The following is a 19408-nucleotide window of genomic DNA, read 5'->3' as shown; positions in this document are numbered from 1 at the left end:
CTAATTACCATTATTGTCAAGTCAAAACTTTTGAAAGTCAAACTGGACACTTTTCTTGTAATTTTAACAATATCGTATAGTTCACAGGGGTGCTAGGAGAGGGGCATTATAGTCCATTTGGCTTCCTCGAGACAGTGACGTCAGTGCGTGCTCCAGTGCGCGTAGTATTAAATCACACAAGTTGACTCAAAGAACTGTCATATTTATACTCGCGATCAAAGTTGATACAGCTGTACACGCACAAAGTAACTCCGGACGTCACTCCATAGATATGTCGAATACGGTATCCCAGGGAATATCTAACTACTTTTAATTTATGATTGTGTGTTTCATCAAATGACTCACAATGTAGCACTGCATTACAAGTAACTGCACATGGTGGAAATGACAGCACATGTTGCAAGCGAGTGTGTTACAGACCATTTAGGTATATACCCGTATAGGTATCTCCTAGTGTTTATAAGATGGTATTATGGATGACTTGTAGCTTATTCCATTGAACACAATGGGTAATACCCACAGGCACCTAAACAGTTTGTAACAAGTGCATTTAGCTATGAAGCTTATGAGTAATCCCGTCATCAGGATTAGATGAATGTATCAGTCTTCTTGATCACACACACTGGGAAGGAAAAAATCCATTTAAGAATATTACTATTCTACCACAAATATATTAAATCTTATTGACAATTGAATGTCTTCCTTGTTTTTTAATGCCCAAAACAACAGCTTCTTTGACCCAAAATTACACTCTTTTTTTGGTGTCAATTTTAGGCTACTGGACATATGTATTGCCAAAAAGTGATGGCAATTGTGTACTGGAAGTTGTGAACTATACGATTGCACTGCATTTTGGGATATTTCTACCCCAGAGGAACCAAAATACACAAATTTTAGGTTTCGGGTGGTATTTAGTATTATAGATGGCGCTTTGATAGTGGCTGAATACCATGACCAAACTGGTCACTGAAAACTGACACGGACAAGACTGACCATGCAGGTAATTGGTAAGGGATTGAATCATATTCCACACATGTTGCTTTTTGCTGCTCCTTTTTTCAATTTGCATTATAGTTTTGTACTTCTACTGTAAACAGAACATCATTGATCTCCCCTGTAATAAGTCTTCATGCAGCCCATATTAAAATATTATCCTTTCTTCAGATCCACAGTTATTGTTTGCACAATAAAAGTTGCTGTATGAATTTGATTTATTGTTATCATCATACTAATGATATGATTTCATGAACTGTGTATTGCTAAAAACAAACAATGTATGGATAAACTCACTTTGTAAGTTGTGGGAAGAGCAACTTGTCTTTGGGACCTTTTCTTCTCTTATCATCCCAACCATCATTGTCATCATTGCCACCATTACCAGCACCCCCACCTGTTGCACCCCCAGCACCACACCCACACTGAGTGGATTCTGCTGCATATGTCTTCTGTGATGACCCTTCTTGTCTCGGAGGTGAACTCCCTTGGGTTTGTTCTCCACCTGGAACAGTAACTGATTGTGCAAAAAGATAAATAAATTGTGTTAATGAATGAGAGAATCAGAGAGTAGGGGGAAGTGGTCAAATACAAAGAATGAGAGATAAAGAGAGAGACAGAGGCAGGAAGAGAGTTGTTTCAAGATCATTGTGATTGGTGAGGGAAAAGGAGCAAGAGCAATGATGAAGAGATAGGGACAAAGAGATTGACATCCTGCTATGATAATTGCCATTCATACATACACGCTATGTAGCAGCGCGCATGATTGGTCGAGAGCCAGGCATAAACAGCGTGTATGCCCGGTGTCCCGGATGTGAGATCGCCGGGTAGCTAAAATGAAGGAATGTTATGTTTTTCAATAATGTTACTGGTAGATTTTTGTTATTATTTGATGAAATAAGAATCACAAAATGTTCTGGTATGTATGAATTAGGGGTTCATTCATATATTTTCATGACTAAACGGTTGTTTATGCCCGAGGGGCCGCTTAGTCATGAAAATATATGAATGAACCCCTAATTTAGTCATTTTTGTAATTTTGAGAACAAGTAAAAAAAATAGTTCAACATATGTGACATGATCAAGGGGAATGAGTCACATGTCGGCCCTGGTCAAAAATGAGTTTACACATGTTTCTAAAGAGGACATTTAGAGCTTTCAGAAACTGAAAACCACATGTTGAAAACACTTTTCTTTGTGAAGTTACTTCAATTTATCAACCGCTGAAAACAATATAAAACAAAAGAATTTTAACACTTTCTTTGCCAATATCTCAAAATCAATATTAGTGACATCAGACTCATTTCCCTTGATCGTGTCACATATTTATTCACTAATGTTTGCCCAAGAACAAATAATAATGAGACAAATTAAATGGAATAATCAGAAATAAATAGGGTGATTATGTATCTGATGCATTCTTAACCCATATTTTGTACTATTCTTACAATTACAAAAATGACTCAGGCAGGCAATTATCGTAGCAGGGCGACGATATGGCAGAGTAAGTGAATGATTAGAGAGGCAAGAATATAAAAATCAGAGGGATGGAAAGAGAGAAATATCAAAGAAGCAAGAGTGAAAGAGAGAAGGGAAAAGAGAAAAGGGGAATGAGACAGAATGCAGAAAAGAAGCGGGAAAAAAGGAAAGCGAAAAGAGAAGAGGGGGGAAAGAGAGAGAGAGAGAGAGAAAGCCAGTAGCGTAGCCAGCGGGGGGGGGGCAGAGTGCCCCTGACAAAAAAAAAAAAATGAAAGAAAAAAAGCCCTCTGACAAAAAAATGAAAGAGAAAATCAGGAGGGCAAAGGAAAAGAAAAGGGCAAGGAGCCCTTTTCTAGCAAAATTCAGGGCCGAAATAGTGTAAAATACATTGTAACAGTATAAGCCCTTTTTAGCCGGATAATGGGCGAAAATAGTGTAAAATACCATTTTTGCACGCACATCATCCCAATAAGGCCCTTTTCGGGAAGCTCAAGACATACAGTCTCTATGTATTGTATGATGCAACTGCAATTTTTTTTTCGCTCAGACCCAAAATTTTATTTTGCCCCCCCTGACCAAGAAAGCTGGCTACGCCCCTGGAGAAAGCAAAGAGAGATGAGGACGAGAAAAAAGGGGAATGAGACAGAAAGGAAGCGTGGGAAAAAAGAAAAGCGAAGAGAAAAGAGGGAGAAAGAGAGAGAGAGAGAGAAAGCAAAGAGAGATGAGGATGAGAAAAAATGAGAAGATACAATGGAGAGATACAGTAGGCAAAAAGAAACTGAAAGGTAGATTGAGGAGGGAAGTGATTGGAGATTAGATTATGTAAAGAAAGTGACAAAGAATAAAGAGGTTGGAAATGGTGAACGGAAGAAGATGACAGAAAGAAAGGATGGAAACAAGCTCTGACATAATTTCCTGAAACTGCTTTAACATTTCCTGAAATTGTGTATTTCCCATACTTTGTACAGGAAAGATCCAAGCAAATTTCCTGAAATCAGGAAATTTCCTGATGATTTACATCCTTGCAGAAAGGAAGGCTGAGAGAAATGTTCGTTTTGCATATTATATGGCATTCTATTAGATAACTAATATGCAGGTTATTTTGGGTAATGATGCAAAGGTCTAAAAACTACCCACCATTATATAATACCTTAGAAAACCAGCTGTATTTCTTGTATCTTTCCAGATAGAGGAGCTAGATTTGAATATAGAAGATCAAAATATTCCCCGGTCATTGAGCCATTTAGTAGGCTTGCTTGTGTCATATGTTTGAGGTATTTTTAATTAATATATTTCGCATTCATTTAATTATAAACATATGATGTGTTTGTTGGATCAATTTACAATCAGTAACAAATACAAATATTATAAAAAGTTGAATCAAATTAATAGCAAGTAGTAAGATGAAAACATTTACCAATGTTACATTCACATGCTGCAGTCTCCAACTTAACACTAAGATTGCTGTCACAGATGTTAATGCTGTCATCCTTCAATAAGATTGGGATAAATCCTGTAATTGAGACAAACAATATCAACTGGTGATGAGATTCATGTATCAGCTATACTTGATAAAACCAAATAAAGGAATAATTTAACAAACTGGAGGGGTCAAAATCATATGTACTTGATTGTCAGCCTCACCCCACACCCTCCCCTTCACCACAACAAAATTGAAATTTTGATATCAGAAGAAAGCATATATATTTTATATATATATTTTTCATTACACCAGTAACATTTTAGGAAAAACATAAACAAAACAAGTAAATAATACATTAGGTACACTTGCAACCAATCATAAAGCATTTAAAATAAAGTAATCATACACACTATCATTCACCTCTCCATACTTCCTGACACAATTAAATAGAGATTATGTATTACAGGGGCGGATTTAGAGGGGGCTCACCCGGCGCGTGCCCCCTGTAGTTTTTGCAGAGCGGCGCCCGACTCTGTATATTTTTGCAAAGCGGCGCTTGAATTTGTGTGGGCGCCGAGCCGCGGTGGCGGCAGCGGTGGCTTAGCGCCCCCTCTATTGAAAATTCCTGGATCCGCCCCTGTATTATGCACTTACCATCATTGGAACTGGCTATGGAGTCAAGATCCCTCAACCGTTGAACCACTTCTTCATTTGATCCCAACTTGCCTTTGGGAAAAAAGTTACACAAATAATAACTAATATTGTCTTGAATGTGTATATTGGGCAACTGGCAATAAATTACACTGTACTGTCTGTAATAAATGCAACCCCTCTAATAGATGCCTGTGATTTGTCAAGGAAAATGTGAACGATATGCAAATATGTCTTGTGAGTACGCTTAAAAATTTGCATCAGTGCTGGCTATCACGATCACTAAATTGCATGGACAAAACCTATTCTAACTTGAACTTCAATCCAGTTCATTTCCAAATTACAGACAATATGGTATATTATCTTTGTTAATACCCTTGTAAGACAGAGACACTCTGTAGTTGATATCCATATAGATGTTGAGCAGTCCTATGGCATGTGTCTCCTTCTTCACCTTAAACAAACTGGTTTATTTGTAGTTAATGATGGACTCTGGGACAGAGATTGATTAAAGTACACCCCAGAATTTGAATGATCGTGTTGGCACATTTTTGTACCATTGATCACACTGCAATAGAGCCCTCATTTGCACACGGCAGATTAAATTTACTAAATTTACTGATTAAATACTTTATTAGCTTGATACCAAGGACAATGTTGGCCTATCTAAAAAATAATAATTTGTATCTGGGACCTCAAAATGATGACGACCAGTGTCATCTCACTCTCAGAAACCTTCTATAACATACCATACAAGGAATGGTGAGTCCTGGCCTCTTCCAAGAAACTAAAATTGCCTATGAAGACAGGCAGATGGGTAAATGAGCCCATGTCATGAAAGCTGCAAAAAAAAGTGTAGACATATATCACCAATTACAAAGTATTTCAGAATATTCTATTGCAACAATTTATGCAGAGTATACTTTCTGAGAAAATAACCAGAGAAAATTGCTAATTCCAACCAGTTTTTATTAGTGTTTCCCTCAACAATGTAAATAATGTGTATTATAGGCTCCTTCTTTCTTGCTACACTGAGAATTTTACTTTGTTGAGAATAGCATAAATAAAAACTGGCTGGAATCAGCAATTTTCTCTGTACATCTTGACTGGCTAGAATGGAGGATTGTATTTTGGATTCACTGCGATTCCAGACTCATTTCTTTTTTAAGTAGTACATCTTGGAATGCAATTGCCAATGGACAATGCAATTCATCACCATCAGCTACAGTCAAATCAAGCATTATTATCTTATTTAAGCTTTCATTACATAATAAGAGGACCAATAAATAAGACATTTTCTATAGAGTTGGGCGACTATTACTTTTTTCCTAGTCGACAGCATATAGTCATAACTACGACTATAGTCGCGACTATCTGTGGTCAAAATTGGACCGAAAATTGGGTGAAAGATTGGTGTAAATTTACGATAACAAGTCAACAACACCAATTTAATGATGATTTATGGACTTTATGATTATTTGTTGGTTAGTGTTACTTGGTAAGACAATGATTAACATTTTTATCACATTTTCGCAGTTTATATGTTAGCATTTGGTTGGTTTTGGTGCAGATATCTGGCACTTTCAACATAATTTTTTAACATAAAAATATAGTTGTGTTAGTTGACTTTTAGTTTTCAATAGTCGTAGTCCCGACTACCAGTAATAGTCGCGACTAACGACTATTGGTGACTTAGTATTAACGACTATAGTGGCCCAAGCCTAATTTTCTACCATTAACCGCCTAAATGGAGGTTGGAATACTGTACTTGCTCATTAAATAATTAGCATTAGCTTCCTTCACAATATGGATTTCAATATTTCAACAGATACATTCCAAAAATATGTCTTGGAAATTGAAAAACTCTTAAGTGACTAAAAAAGGAATCTTAGGAATTACAGGCTAGATCTGAAAATCAACTTACTTCCTATAACCCAGTAGAGGCTCATCACCCAACAGGCAAACACCAGGTACCTCTTTGTCCTACAAATAAAAAAGAAATTACCAACAATACAATAAAATGAAAAGCAGATTTGTTGAACCATGAGTTTATATTTACATTGTATGCATCCATGTGATCCACTTTTTCTGAAGCATTGTGCATTCTGAGGAACATCTTATCACTTTTTAGGTGTCCAATTGGTATACAAATATTGAATGTTTAAGAGTGAGATAGTGAAAAATATATAATGAGGTCAAATTTTCACTTTTCCATTTCATGAAGCGAAGCCGAGTGAAATAGAACAGTCAAAATTTGACCAAATGATATATTTTTACTATTGCACGAATTAAGGCAGTCAATATTTGTTTTATATAACAATTTCACACAGAGTTTTATCACAGTGCAATGGAACAGTGCAATGGAACAAAATAATGCATGGCTCAAATCGCATGAGAGTTATATAAAATCTAATGATCCATTTCCATTAACTCAATGTCCATTAAAATAGATCCCATTGCTTGAATTCAATCCCTGATGATGATGACAGTGATTATGAATAGAGCAAATCTTACAACTTACTTGAACTGCTGGACACGTGTCTTCGATTTTAGTTCCTGCAAAAGAAATTGCAAGAACACAGACATGTTACAATAATGAAGAGTACAAGGAGTCCGGAGTCTGAGCAGGGACTACTGCTATCATGGGAAATTCCTGGCATGCATGTCCTTGTTCATCTTGTTAGTGCTATATGGCCTATGGAAACTGAATATGCATTCCATAGCGTTTTATAGTTGAATGCAGTTGAAGGCATTGTCCCGGGGGCATTGTATAAATTAACTTCGCAAGATGGTTTGGGTGGGTACGGGATGCCCTATGTGTTGCCAGCCCCTGCCTAGCGCAAGTGGAAGTACCTGGGCTGTTGGAGTTTGTTAGGTTCAGGAGGATCAGCTGGGTGCCCACCTTTGCATGAGTTAATGGGCAAGACATGGGGTACCTGAACCCAAACTGCCCAGAGTGAATTAAGTTTAAAAGGCAAAATATTTGCTGTTTCCCAAAATGCTGTGTGAAAGATGCAGAGCATGAAATTCATTTATTTGCATAACAAGTGCAATTTTTTAGGAGCAAATGCAATTTTAGGAGTTTCATCCCCCTTCAGAATAATTTTATGTATACAAGTCATGTCACTGGTAATAATGTGAAGTATAAGATATAGTGCGCATGAAATATTCAAAAAAATTGTGACTGGCAAGGATTTGAGAATTGTTATGCATGCCGGGCTCCAAAGAACTGGTATTTTTATGGGGCTATTTTATCAATTTTCTTCAGAAATATCACTCGTGCATTGAGTGTTGCTTATTTTATGGGGCTATTTTAGAAAATAAGGGTCAAACCGCCCCTGTATTCTTTGAGCCCTGTATGCATGCAAATATTTATTTTGCAAAAAACAAAGAATTTATTTGAGAAAATTTCAGTGCTATACTCTGATCAGTTCGTAATAGGCAGGACTCATAACATCGTGGATTGATATAGAATGGCATACACACACAGCTGGGCGCAAGATGTGCGCAGTATTTGCGCTTTGCGTATTGCATGAATGACGTTCGCCTTTGTGAATGTACGCAGGCGTAACTTGGGATTTTATTGAATCGCCCAGTAATAAAAAACAAATAATTCTTGCCTATTACGAGCTGATCATACTAGGATAGAATAGTTTTTCCCAATTATAAAAGGTCCTTGATATGAACATATTGTGCTTTATGGCCCATTTCACATTCTCAAACCAATTTATAACAAAATATTATAGCATCCCTTGAGTACAAAATGATGCACTTGTCGGCTGCTACATGTGTCTCATTTCATATAATAGATAGGAATAGAAAAACAGGCTCATCTCAAGTGGAGGTCACCTCAAATCATACCGAAGTCACTTGATTTTAGGAATACAGAGAACATATTCCTAATAAACCATGTGACTTGGGGATGATTAAAAGTGACATCCACTTAAGGGCTGGGTATGAACGTTTGGACAGTATTTATTTTGGGACATCAGAGCACATCAGACATATCAATTGCATTCTGAATCGAAGAATGTCATTCTGATATCAAATAATTTTGATTTTTGAAATTGCAATTTAATACACATTTTATGGCAAATCATTAAAATTGATATTTTTGATATTTAACAGTACTTGAAGTAAACTTTATATATAAATCTGATGATTTATACTTAAAGTGTATGTAGGTGGGATGAAAAGCCAACGATCAATTGAAAATTTTGACCTTTCGTATTGAAGATATGGATTTTTTTCCCAAAACACCAAAAAAAATAAGGTCTTTTTGGGAAAAAATCCATATCTTCAATATGAAAGGTCAAAATTTTCAATTGACCGTCGGCTTTTCCTCCTGCTACATACACTTTAAGAATATATCATTAGATTTATATAATTTACTTCGAGGACTGTTATATATCAAAATTTGAAAATTTTATAATTTGTCATAAAATTTGTATTATATTGTGATTTTCAAAAAATGAAAATTATTTGATATCAGAAAGACATGCTTCGTATTCAGAATGCAATTCGATAGGTCTGAGGTGCTCTCATGTCCTACAAAAAATACTGTCGAAACGCAATAAACGCTCATTTTAGATCCCTTAAGATGAATCTGGTATTTATTCCTAGCTATTATGTGAAATGAGACTGACACATGTAGCAGCTGACAAGTGCATTGTTTTGATATGGATGTACACATATTTGCAAAGATATGATATCTGTTATCAAAATGACCAATGACAATGATGCACGAGCAAAAACACCGAAACCCATTTAAGTAAATTAAATCACACTTAGTCAATAGACACATACAATATGTGCAAATATGATAATAGTTGAAAATAATTGCAGTCGCCACAAGCATGTGCCCTGGAGTACATGTTTGCATATTATGATATGGTTTAAAAATAATCAGCCTCAATCCCCTAATCATGACGAAAGAGCAAAAACACCTCAAAACTGCAAACCCCTCACGTAAATTAAATCGCACTTGAACAATAGACATACAGTGCCAAATTAAACAATTGTCATATGCAAATATGATAATTAAGTTAAAAATAAGTATCAAACATAAACAATAGTCAAACAATGCCAAATTAAATAAATAAAGGCCATAATGCAAATATGATACCATTTAAAAATAGTTGCAGGTGCCACGAGCAGATTTGGTTTCAGCAAAAAAATAAAAATTGAAATTATGTTTTGACAATCATAAACACCATATTAATTCATCAAACCTTTGTTTCAAACGACCAAATATATCCAATGTTCTCTACGTCATTTTGTTACTGAATGATCAGAAAAGAATTACCAACATCATAAACTTTAAAACATTTTCTTCAATAATGTCATATTTGCATGGTTTTAGGAAATTCATTTTAAGATACTGACACCAAATTTGTAAATCCCTAATTTCAAAATAGACATAATTATGTGTGTTACCCTCTATACCTTTTCTCTTGTCGTATTTTGAAATTTATCTTTCATAGATTGGCTCCCATAATGGCCTTATGACATGTCTGCCATCCCTGTAGATAATCTGATTGTGATGGGTCTGAATTCTTTACTGCCTCTCCATAACACATTCAGGCAATCAAATTAAATTTGTGCAATGCAACGTTTAATGCCACTACTGTCTTGGTATTGCTCCATTATCATGCAAAAATGAAAATTTTAAGGGTGTACTACACCCCTGGCAAATTTTGTGCATATTTTTGCATTTTTCTTTAAAATTATAGCACCTTGCCTTGGTGACAAGTAAGATATGTATATTATGGGGGCAAGGACAACAACTACTGTACTGAAAGTAGTAGTTATTGATTTATTGATCAAATATTGGTTTTCCCTCATTTTTGACTGTAACTCCACAAATGTTGTCTGTGCTGAAATAAAATTTCCAGTGCAGTTAGTTGTAGTCCTTGCCCCTATAATATACATATCTTTAATACTTGTCTCCAATGCGCTATAATTTTTGAGAAAAATGCAAAAATAGGCACAAAATTGGCCAGGGGTGTAGTACCCCCTTAAAATAGATAGTGTCCTATTACTGTTTGGAACTTGGGCTATGACAGAATAAATCGGCAAGCATGAGGCTCTTCAACAGAAAATTTCGGTCAATTGTCTAAAACTGTTATATATATTTTAACATACTGATATCATAAGAAGAATGTATACTTACTATGGGTGGTAACCCATGCCATCATATCAGCTAAAAGACAACTGGATATACTTGATGGAAGAGATTTGAAATCCACATCAAGTTTCCTGCAAGAATGGATACACAACATATTTTAATTTTATGGTAAATAAATTACTTCAAATTACATTGAATAATTAGCGCTTGTTTTATAGTCCCCTTTCAATAACTTGCACACAACTTGCTTTATGAAATACTGACCTCAACTGGTGCTTTAGGCAAGACATTGGAGTAAGGCACAGAAGTCCTCTTTCCTGCTAAAAAAATGAATAGAGCAGAGGAAAATGAAGAAGATTTGTAATCAATCTATATTTCAACATTATACCAGAGAGAAGATATTCTTGAGAGGGTACTCTATTCACGCGGTTTCTTTTCCAACGCTTAAAGATCACGAATTTTGGTGGTTTGCAAATGAAAAGTGTCCGCACTATCGATTGATTACTTAACTGTTATGAATAACTTATTAGGTTTTTCAATGCAATCGTCTCGACCCATTAATACATATTATCTGTATTATCAAAGTACTTGCAATAGCAATACGGTGAGTTCACTGAACTACGCCCTAATACTGATGGAGTTTTAATGGCGTTAATCCTCTCCATACACAGATGAACAAATACAATAGATGAAGGTCAACACGTATGACCTCCTATGTGACATGTTATATGCGATGTACAAGAACCTGAATATCATAAAGATCAGTATTCGTTTGTGCATATGAACTGCACATTTACGTTGCTAAATATTACTCATTATATATGATGACAAATATTGGTATTATGACAATACGGTATATACATTGTATATTATACAAATAATGAATGTTTATGAGTGCAATGGTAAGAATATTTTCATGAGTTGAAAAATGGAATGTTCCATTCAACGGCGAAGCTGAGTTGAATGGAACATTCCATTTTTCAACTAATGAAAATATTCTTTCCATTACGAATGAAAAAACATTCATTATTTGTTTTATATAACATCTAAATAGATCTTGGTTATTTGATTTGTTGATTGTAATGGCTTTGCAGGAGTTAAAATATTGTACTAATCGTAGACAAATATGGCTTTTTTTTAGCAATACATTCTTGTATCACCCAAAAATAAGCCATTCAAAAGTATTATTTTAAGGGTCTATTATTATTTTTACCAGGCGTTTGCTACGCAGTAAAATAGAATTTAAGCTTACCTAGCCACCGGGCCTATCCAATGCGTATTGTAAGCTTACCTTTTCACTTTTCTTGTTTTCTACTTTTTCTTTCCCCAAAGAAAAAAAAATCGGAATATGGATATTCGCGGCTTTCCTTGTAGATGTGGATTATATTTCTTCAAAAATATTCATCCAGAATTGCCGCAAATTAAGTTTGTTGTTTTAAATATCCCGTCACACGGTAGGGCCTATGCTATGCATACTGTTCGCCGATCGGACTGAAAAAACACACCATGTAATCTAGCCGTGCAATAGAACGACTGAATATAACGAAAATGCACGGTGCATATATAACGAAAATGCACGGCGATATAACCAAATTCCACGGTAGTGACGAGGTCGTAAAATAGTTTATTTATTGAATGACATGTGACCAACAATCAACCAATCAAATGACAAGGATCTACTTAGGTGTTATATAAAAAACGACTAATAGATCCTACTATCATGGCGTCAGGTCAATGTTCATCATATCCCGTATGTTTCTTAAAATTCATTCATATTTGAGACAAATTGCTGTGCCCATTTTATAGGTGCACAGGTAGATCCGTGTTTTTTTTAAATTTCCATTTCCTTTTAATGAAAGAATTAAGGTTTCCACTGCACAGGGACCACAAGGGTGATACTAATTTTAATGCTATATTTTCAAAACGAATACGTGTTCCCGGTTGGCTCTATAGCGATTTCACAGAAAAGGTATTTCTAGTGCAATGCAGCGTCGGTCTCTAGCTGAGAGCGTAGCCTAAGTCATTACGGACTCGAAGAAGGGCTCTCCATACACAAATGAACAAACACAAAGGAGGGTAGTTTCCTCCGTGACCAGCTTGATTTCGATGGAGCGGAACCAAATTGGCTGCAGAGGAGACGGGTCATTTTGCTATTGCTATGCAAATGAGTTGAGTGTCATAGCCCTGATTATACACATGTATATTAAACACAGACACTTATTAGCTTCTTATTGTTATATATAGTCTGTCATTTACTTATGTGTTCAAACTTTCTTTAGCCAAGTACTTAAATCCACTAAGTTTCTCTTAATTTCAGAAACACAAAGCACTATAATTATGAGAAAGGTTTTTAACACAAGTCATAAATGACAGCCAGTCATAAATGACAGCCAGTGAAAAAATTTCACTGACCATCCAGGATTTGAACCTGGGACCTTCAGATCACCGGAACGATGCTCTACCAACTGAGCTAATGAGTCAGATGGAGAAGAGCAGTGATGTTATTATCTATAGGCCTTCAGTTCAATACCCGCCCTCTATCATCTTCTCATCCAAAGCACTATATTTTCTGATTTTTTTAAAATACAAGGTCAAGAGGCCAGAAAGTTTACTAAGCTGCATTCTTAGTGAAGTATAGTTTTTAATAATGATTTCTGGCTATAAATTTGAATTTACTTCAAATGTTTACTTTCAGTCTGGATTTTGGTACAATGACATTTCAAATACAATATGTCAGCTCTAAAAAATGGATTGATGTTATACTTTTGGCTGAAGAATGAGGCATCTGTTATATATTCGAAGCAATGATTACTTCCTTTTTAAACTGATTCTGTACAAGGTGAATTTTAAATACAATTACACCACTGAATTTACATTAAGCTTATGCCATGAATAGAAAATACTATTCACCTTTTCAGTAAATCCAACAAGACTTCGCAGGTAGGCCTACATTGTAGACCTCTGATGACGTCATGCCGATGCGCAAACCGTTACTGTGAACTTCACAGCTTTTAAATACACAGTAACAATGTTCGCTAAATAAATGATGTGCACATGTCATTGGCGTAATGACATCAAATGACAACATCTCAGGTCTACCCGCATAGGCTTATGGGATTTACCAAAAAGGTGCATGAATTGAAGAAAATTATGTCTTTAAAATATTACCTGAAATTCCTTGAAAATCGGCTCCTTGTTGACTGGCAAGTAAAGAGAAACAGTTTATAAGAGTTTTGACAAAGCAATTCTAAGTTGGTAAGTATTTAAGAAATAGTTACTATAGTATTAAGTTACTATTAAGTTAAAATTAGTAATTAAAAATCATTAATAATGTTTTCCTTTGAGGTTTGTTATATTTTAAATTATTATGTAATTGCAAATTTCCGCAAGCAGACCTAGTAGGCCTAGTAACTCTTGGAGCAGGATAGAAGGAAAACAAGGCTGGTATACGCCACTGAATATACAAGACCAAATTGATACATACCAGGACAAGTTTTACCACTAGCCTGCCTGCCCTCTTGACAACTGCCCACTGCCCCTGAGAGAAACAAATTATGATTGCCTTACCTACGGCTTCTGGTCCCATCAAACATTTCAAAAGCATCCAACACTCATACCTGGAAAATCCAAAGTAAATATGTTACTGCATTTTTGGAGTGCTACTCTGCACACTATTTCAAACATTTAATGTATTTATCAATCATATTGTTCAAGGGATATACAGTTAAAGGCCCATTCAGTGATTTGCTCATCTGGATGATCGTAAAAACCAAAATTCAGATTTTGGTACCTTTGTCATTGTCATAGATGTGCAAACATATAGCTCTGCAGTGGTTCAGCCGAAAGCCATGTATTTAAGACAAAATAAGACATTTTACACAAATCTGTAATTTAGATACTGACAGTATCTAAATTAGCTACATGTATTTGAATGGGGCTTCAACTTTGTCAGTACTGCTGTTTTCTTTGTTTTTTGCCAAATCTGTCATTTCAAAAATACCAAATGACAATTTGAATGACTTATCCTTCACTTTTAAGCAATTTATAAACAATTTTAATGTTTTTACACTTGCGCTGGGATCACTGAATGGGTCTTTTAAGTTTGACACCCAAAAATAGCACCATCTTATCATTATTTTGATACAATATGAAAGTTTTCATTGAAAAACAACCTGCTACTGAGTTTGACTTAGATCTGTTTTCTTTATAATTCTTTAAAGTAACATAGAGCACCTCAACTAAATGGCACGTATGTTGTTTATTCCACCATGCATTTAGAACAGGGCTGCCAACATACACAGGCAATTCTAGGATATTAATTCTTCGCCTTTCTCATTGAATTGAACTTGTAAAACTTTTAGTGTTAAAAGATGTAAGGGTTGGGTTTCATTTAAAGATGTCAAAATTGAAATCTATTTTGTTGGCAAAATGACTGTATGTATCACTGATGTATTACAACTACTCTATTTCTGATGTAGGAAGTTAACATATATAGCCCTGACTCAAATATGTAAACCTACACCTGACTAGAATTGAAAGCAAGAAATTTGGCAATAGGATGTTTTGTTTACTGGTTTGTATGTCATGGGTTCTGTCTGATACATGGAACCTTTTATGCCCTTTTGGCCCAAAGTCACACTAGATAGTAGGATGTGGTTTGTCATATGAGCTCTGATACAATGCCACAAAACCCACTGGAATGCATGTTTCCACTTTACAGTATTCTTGAAGTTTACACCACATTTTCTTCCAGGGTTTTTTCTTTCGCTATTTATAAAAACTTTTAATATGGTCACACTTGTTGCAACAAACAAACATGAGAAAAAGAATCTACAACCCCAATATTTCCAAACACAATTAAGCAGTTATTGCACTGCAAAGGTGAACCGAGCTAAAATCCAGGAAAAAAATAGTTGGCACACTTGCACTAAACAATGGAAATGTGTGCCCTATTAAAAATGGGGAGGCGAGTGAAACATGCATGCAATATATGTGAAGTACAGGCTCACCCCTATCTCTCTCCCTTCCCCACTCCCCATCTTTCAATGTTGGAGGGTCTCATCACAGACCTGTTGACAACATGGTTTGGTCCAACATTGAATTGGGGGGAGCGGGGGCAGAGATATACCAAAAGACAGGCAAAGTGTGCCAACCTTTTTTTCGTGGATTGTAGGTGCACATTTCAAGTGCTTCTTCAAACCTTTCAGGAGTAGACTCCTGTTTTCGTTTAGCTTGTATTCATTTTTTAGTTATTAATTGAAAATTAAACTAATTAGTATTAATTAACAAAATCAATATTAATTAACTTATTAGTACAAATTAAATGTTTATCCTTTTCCTCATATTAATCTCCTGTCCTCAAACTGACAATTCCTAGTGCTGAACTATAGACACTTCTACAGTGTATCTTCGGTTAACCAAAAAATACCAACCTACAAACCCTCAACTATAATATAACTTAGTGATGCAGATAGGAATGACATCTTTGAAATCAGATTTTTCACAAATGAGCAAAACCAAAAAGGCTACTTACTGCTTGTTGATATCTTTAGTCTTCAGACTAGACTCCAATGCTGCCAAGATTTCACTGCTTCCCTTTTTCCTAACAGAAACTACATCTCTACAAATAGACTCTTGCGAAGGCTGAAAGAAAAATATCACACAATGAGACATGCACTCAAAACATTTCCTATACACATACATCCTTGGGCTTGTCGGGATTCAAAAAGAAAACTTGCATCAAATAACACAAAAATTCTTACAAAATGCAATTTTCTTAATGCAATTTTCTTACAAAATGCAATTTTCCAATGTTTTTTCTATACCAAAATCATCACACTAAAGCAGTCTGGCATTACAACATGCCATTAGATAACACCTTATTTATAAATGGAAAATTCAGCATAACTTTTGAATGGGAAAAATGTTTCGGACAAAAAATGTGAAAATTTAGATTGGCAGAAGCAATAAAAAAGTGTATATGTCTCTGGTTGACATGTATATGTTTATTTTCAAGAGGTTTTTAAAATTAAAATTTTCATAGAACTATAGAAATGCACAAAAAAATGCACACACAACCCCCCAAAAAAAAAAAAAAAAAAAACCCATGCAAACAAAAATGCACTCCTAACATCCCCAAAACAGATTTTGAAAAACAGACAATTTCTCAAATCTTGAAAATTGCAACAAGAAACAAATATGTATGCAAAACTTTAGCCTACATATCCAGAGTTTATAATAATAATAATATTTATTTGAATCACCATAGATACAAACATTGTGAAAAGGAAATTTAAGCAAATGGTAATTCAGAAAAGGATAATGGACTACAAAGCCCAACCACAACTTCCTTTCCTGTTACAAAAATACAAGAAATAAATCTGGAATCACAAGAGCAGACAGTAATGGTGCAATGACCTGCATGGTCTGCTGGTTACATATCTAAGTACTGCACATCTTTAAAACCCATATAGTTCGAGGGCATAAATAAATATTGTGGGATTTGAACTTATTGAACTTTAGAATTCATAGAATTAGCTTTATCATCGACATACTAAAATTATAACAGTTATCATTCTACTATTGTTTACTAAGTAATAAATAACAAAACACACATGAACTATCTTGAATGGTGATAATTTCAATCATTTGGGCCAGTCCATAGCTCAATCATAAACCAAAAACAAAGAAAAACAAGTTTACAAACAAACATACATGTGTCCAATTTGAAAACAACAAACATTCAAATTGGCACACTTTCAATACAATAATATGTATGCGACTACGTCATGTTTAGTAATCTTTAATTTGTATCAGGAAATGATAATATACTGATGAAAATGCTGTGTCATTGCATTGTATCTGTATTTTGCAGTTAATTTGGGTGTATGCTGGCACATGCGTCATACATTGCCAAATTTGTGAAATTGGAACCAATTAAGGGGGTACTACTGCCTATTTTTGCATTTTTCTCAAAAATTATAGCACATTGGTGACAAGTAAGATATGTATATTATAGGGGCAAGGACTACAACTACTGTACTGAAAATTCAGCAACTCAAAGCAAGTATTTATTGATTTATTGATCAAATATTGGTTTTCCCTCATTTTTGACTGTAACTCCACAACTGTTGTCTGTGCTGAAATAAAATTTCCATTGCAGTAGTTGTAGTCCTTGCCCCTATAATATACATATCTTACTTGTCCCCAATGCGCTATAATTTTTGAGAAAAATGCAAAAATAGGCACAAAATTGGGCAGGGGTGTAGTACCCCCTTAAATGCATCAACACTTAGAAAAAGACAAATTTAATTGAGGGGTAAATTTTACAAGGGTAAGGAGAAAAATATGAGCTTTTTTCTGACACCAAAATCTCAGTTTTGATGAGGAAAAATTTGAACAAATTAAATGCATCAACACTTTAGAAAGTAACAAACTTAAGTGAGCTGTTAGTGCTTTGAACAATAAATTGAGCAATTTACAAGCCAAATGTGTACTACAACTATCAGAACATGGACTTATTTGTGGCAATGTGGGTTGCACTGTTTCCTTGACCATAAAACTGACACTTGCATCATCTGATTATCCTGTAGGCATGTTTGAGTGGATGAAAACACAAATATTATCATTGCATAAAAATAATAACATCCACCACTTGTGAAACAGAAGCTTAAAAATTGTGCAAGTAGGGGTGTAATACTGGTGTCTGCCTCACATATTTGAAAACATTTGGGGTAAAAAGAGAATGGAAAGAATGAAAATTATGTAATCATTGAGAAATGTCATGAAAACAATTTACATATAACATCACAAGTCCCCTTACCATAAATGAAGGCCTTCAATTAGCTGTTTGAAAGCCTTCACTGAACAGGTAATTTAGCCTTCAGATAGTAGCTGTTATTTAGCATGTACTAAGCCTTCAAAATGATGAATTATGTAAATTAGGTACAGCTAGTGACAGCCTTCACTGGCCTTCACTAGCTGTTTAATAATAGCCTTCACTAGCTGTTCAATAATAGCCTTCACTAGCTGTTTAGCAATAGCCTTCACTAGCTGTTCAATAATAGCCTTCACTAGCTATTCAATAATAGCCTTCACTAGCTGTTCGATGATTATAGCCTTCACTTAGCATGTACTAAGCCTTCAAAATGATGAATTATGTAAATTAGGTATACAGCTAGTGACAGCCTTCACAAACTGTTCAATAATAGCCTTCACTAGCTGTTCAATGATAGCCTTCACTAGCTGTTCAATGATTATAGCCTTTACTTAATTAGCATGTACTAAGCCTGTAAAATTTAAGCTTAACTATACTTACACTATCCATGATGATGCGGCATATATTATTGCACACAAAGATAACTACATGCATTACATATGATATTGTCCACATAACATGCATCCCAAAAAGTGAAAAACAAGGCCTATAAATAAAGCTGGAAACATTAGATTCCATCTGCATTCATCCGCACCTATTTGACCCTTGGGTCAACCACTGAGGAAGTGATGGCTATAACTGGCTAACCGCTATAAGCCAAGTTAAAAAATTGAACAGCTATAGCTAAACTAGCTGTTCCAAAATGTGAAGGCTAAATTATAGCTGTTCCAAAATGTGAAGGCTATAATTATAGCTGTTCAAAAATGTGAAAGCTAAATTATAGCTGTTCCAAGCATGTAGCAGCTAAGCTACTGGCTGTTCAAACTTACAACTGCTGAGTAACAGCCTAGTGAAGGCT

At 35.1% G+C, this 19408-nt stretch overlaps 1 protein-coding gene across 1 annotated transcript in view; it reads right to left on the bottom strand.

Moving 5' to 3' along the window:
* Window positions 1-72: 72 nt before the first annotated feature.
* The window catches only part of LOC140159450 (uncharacterized), a 41959-nt gene continuing 22623 nt past the window's right edge, over window positions 73-19408 (bottom strand). Inside the window, exons 11-21 of the mRNA XM_072182930.1 lie at window positions 16207-16316; window positions 14241-14290; window positions 13842-13873; window positions 10938-10993; window positions 10719-10804; window positions 7068-7102; window positions 6471-6529; window positions 5296-5387; window positions 4550-4621; window positions 3890-3985; window positions 73-1510 (exon numbers count right to left, since the gene is read on the bottom strand). Coding sequence (XP_072039031.1) covers window positions 1287-1510; window positions 3890-3985; window positions 4550-4621; window positions 5296-5387; window positions 6471-6529; window positions 7068-7102; window positions 10719-10804; window positions 10938-10993; window positions 13842-13873; window positions 14241-14290; window positions 16207-16316 — 912 coding nt within the window. The 3' untranslated portion in view covers window positions 73-1286. The remainder of the gene's footprint in view (window positions 1511-3889; window positions 3986-4549; window positions 4622-5295; window positions 5388-6470; window positions 6530-7067; window positions 7103-10718; window positions 10805-10937; window positions 10994-13841; window positions 13874-14240; window positions 14291-16206; window positions 16317-19408) is intronic.

Source organism: Amphiura filiformis, chromosome 8 (assembly GCF_039555335.1).
Source record: "Amphiura filiformis chromosome 8, Afil_fr2py, whole genome shotgun sequence".
Taxonomy (NCBI): Eukaryota; Metazoa; Echinodermata; class Ophiuroidea; order Amphilepidida; family Amphiuridae; genus Amphiura; species Amphiura filiformis.
This window is presented reverse-complemented; position numbering and strand designations above follow the sequence as displayed.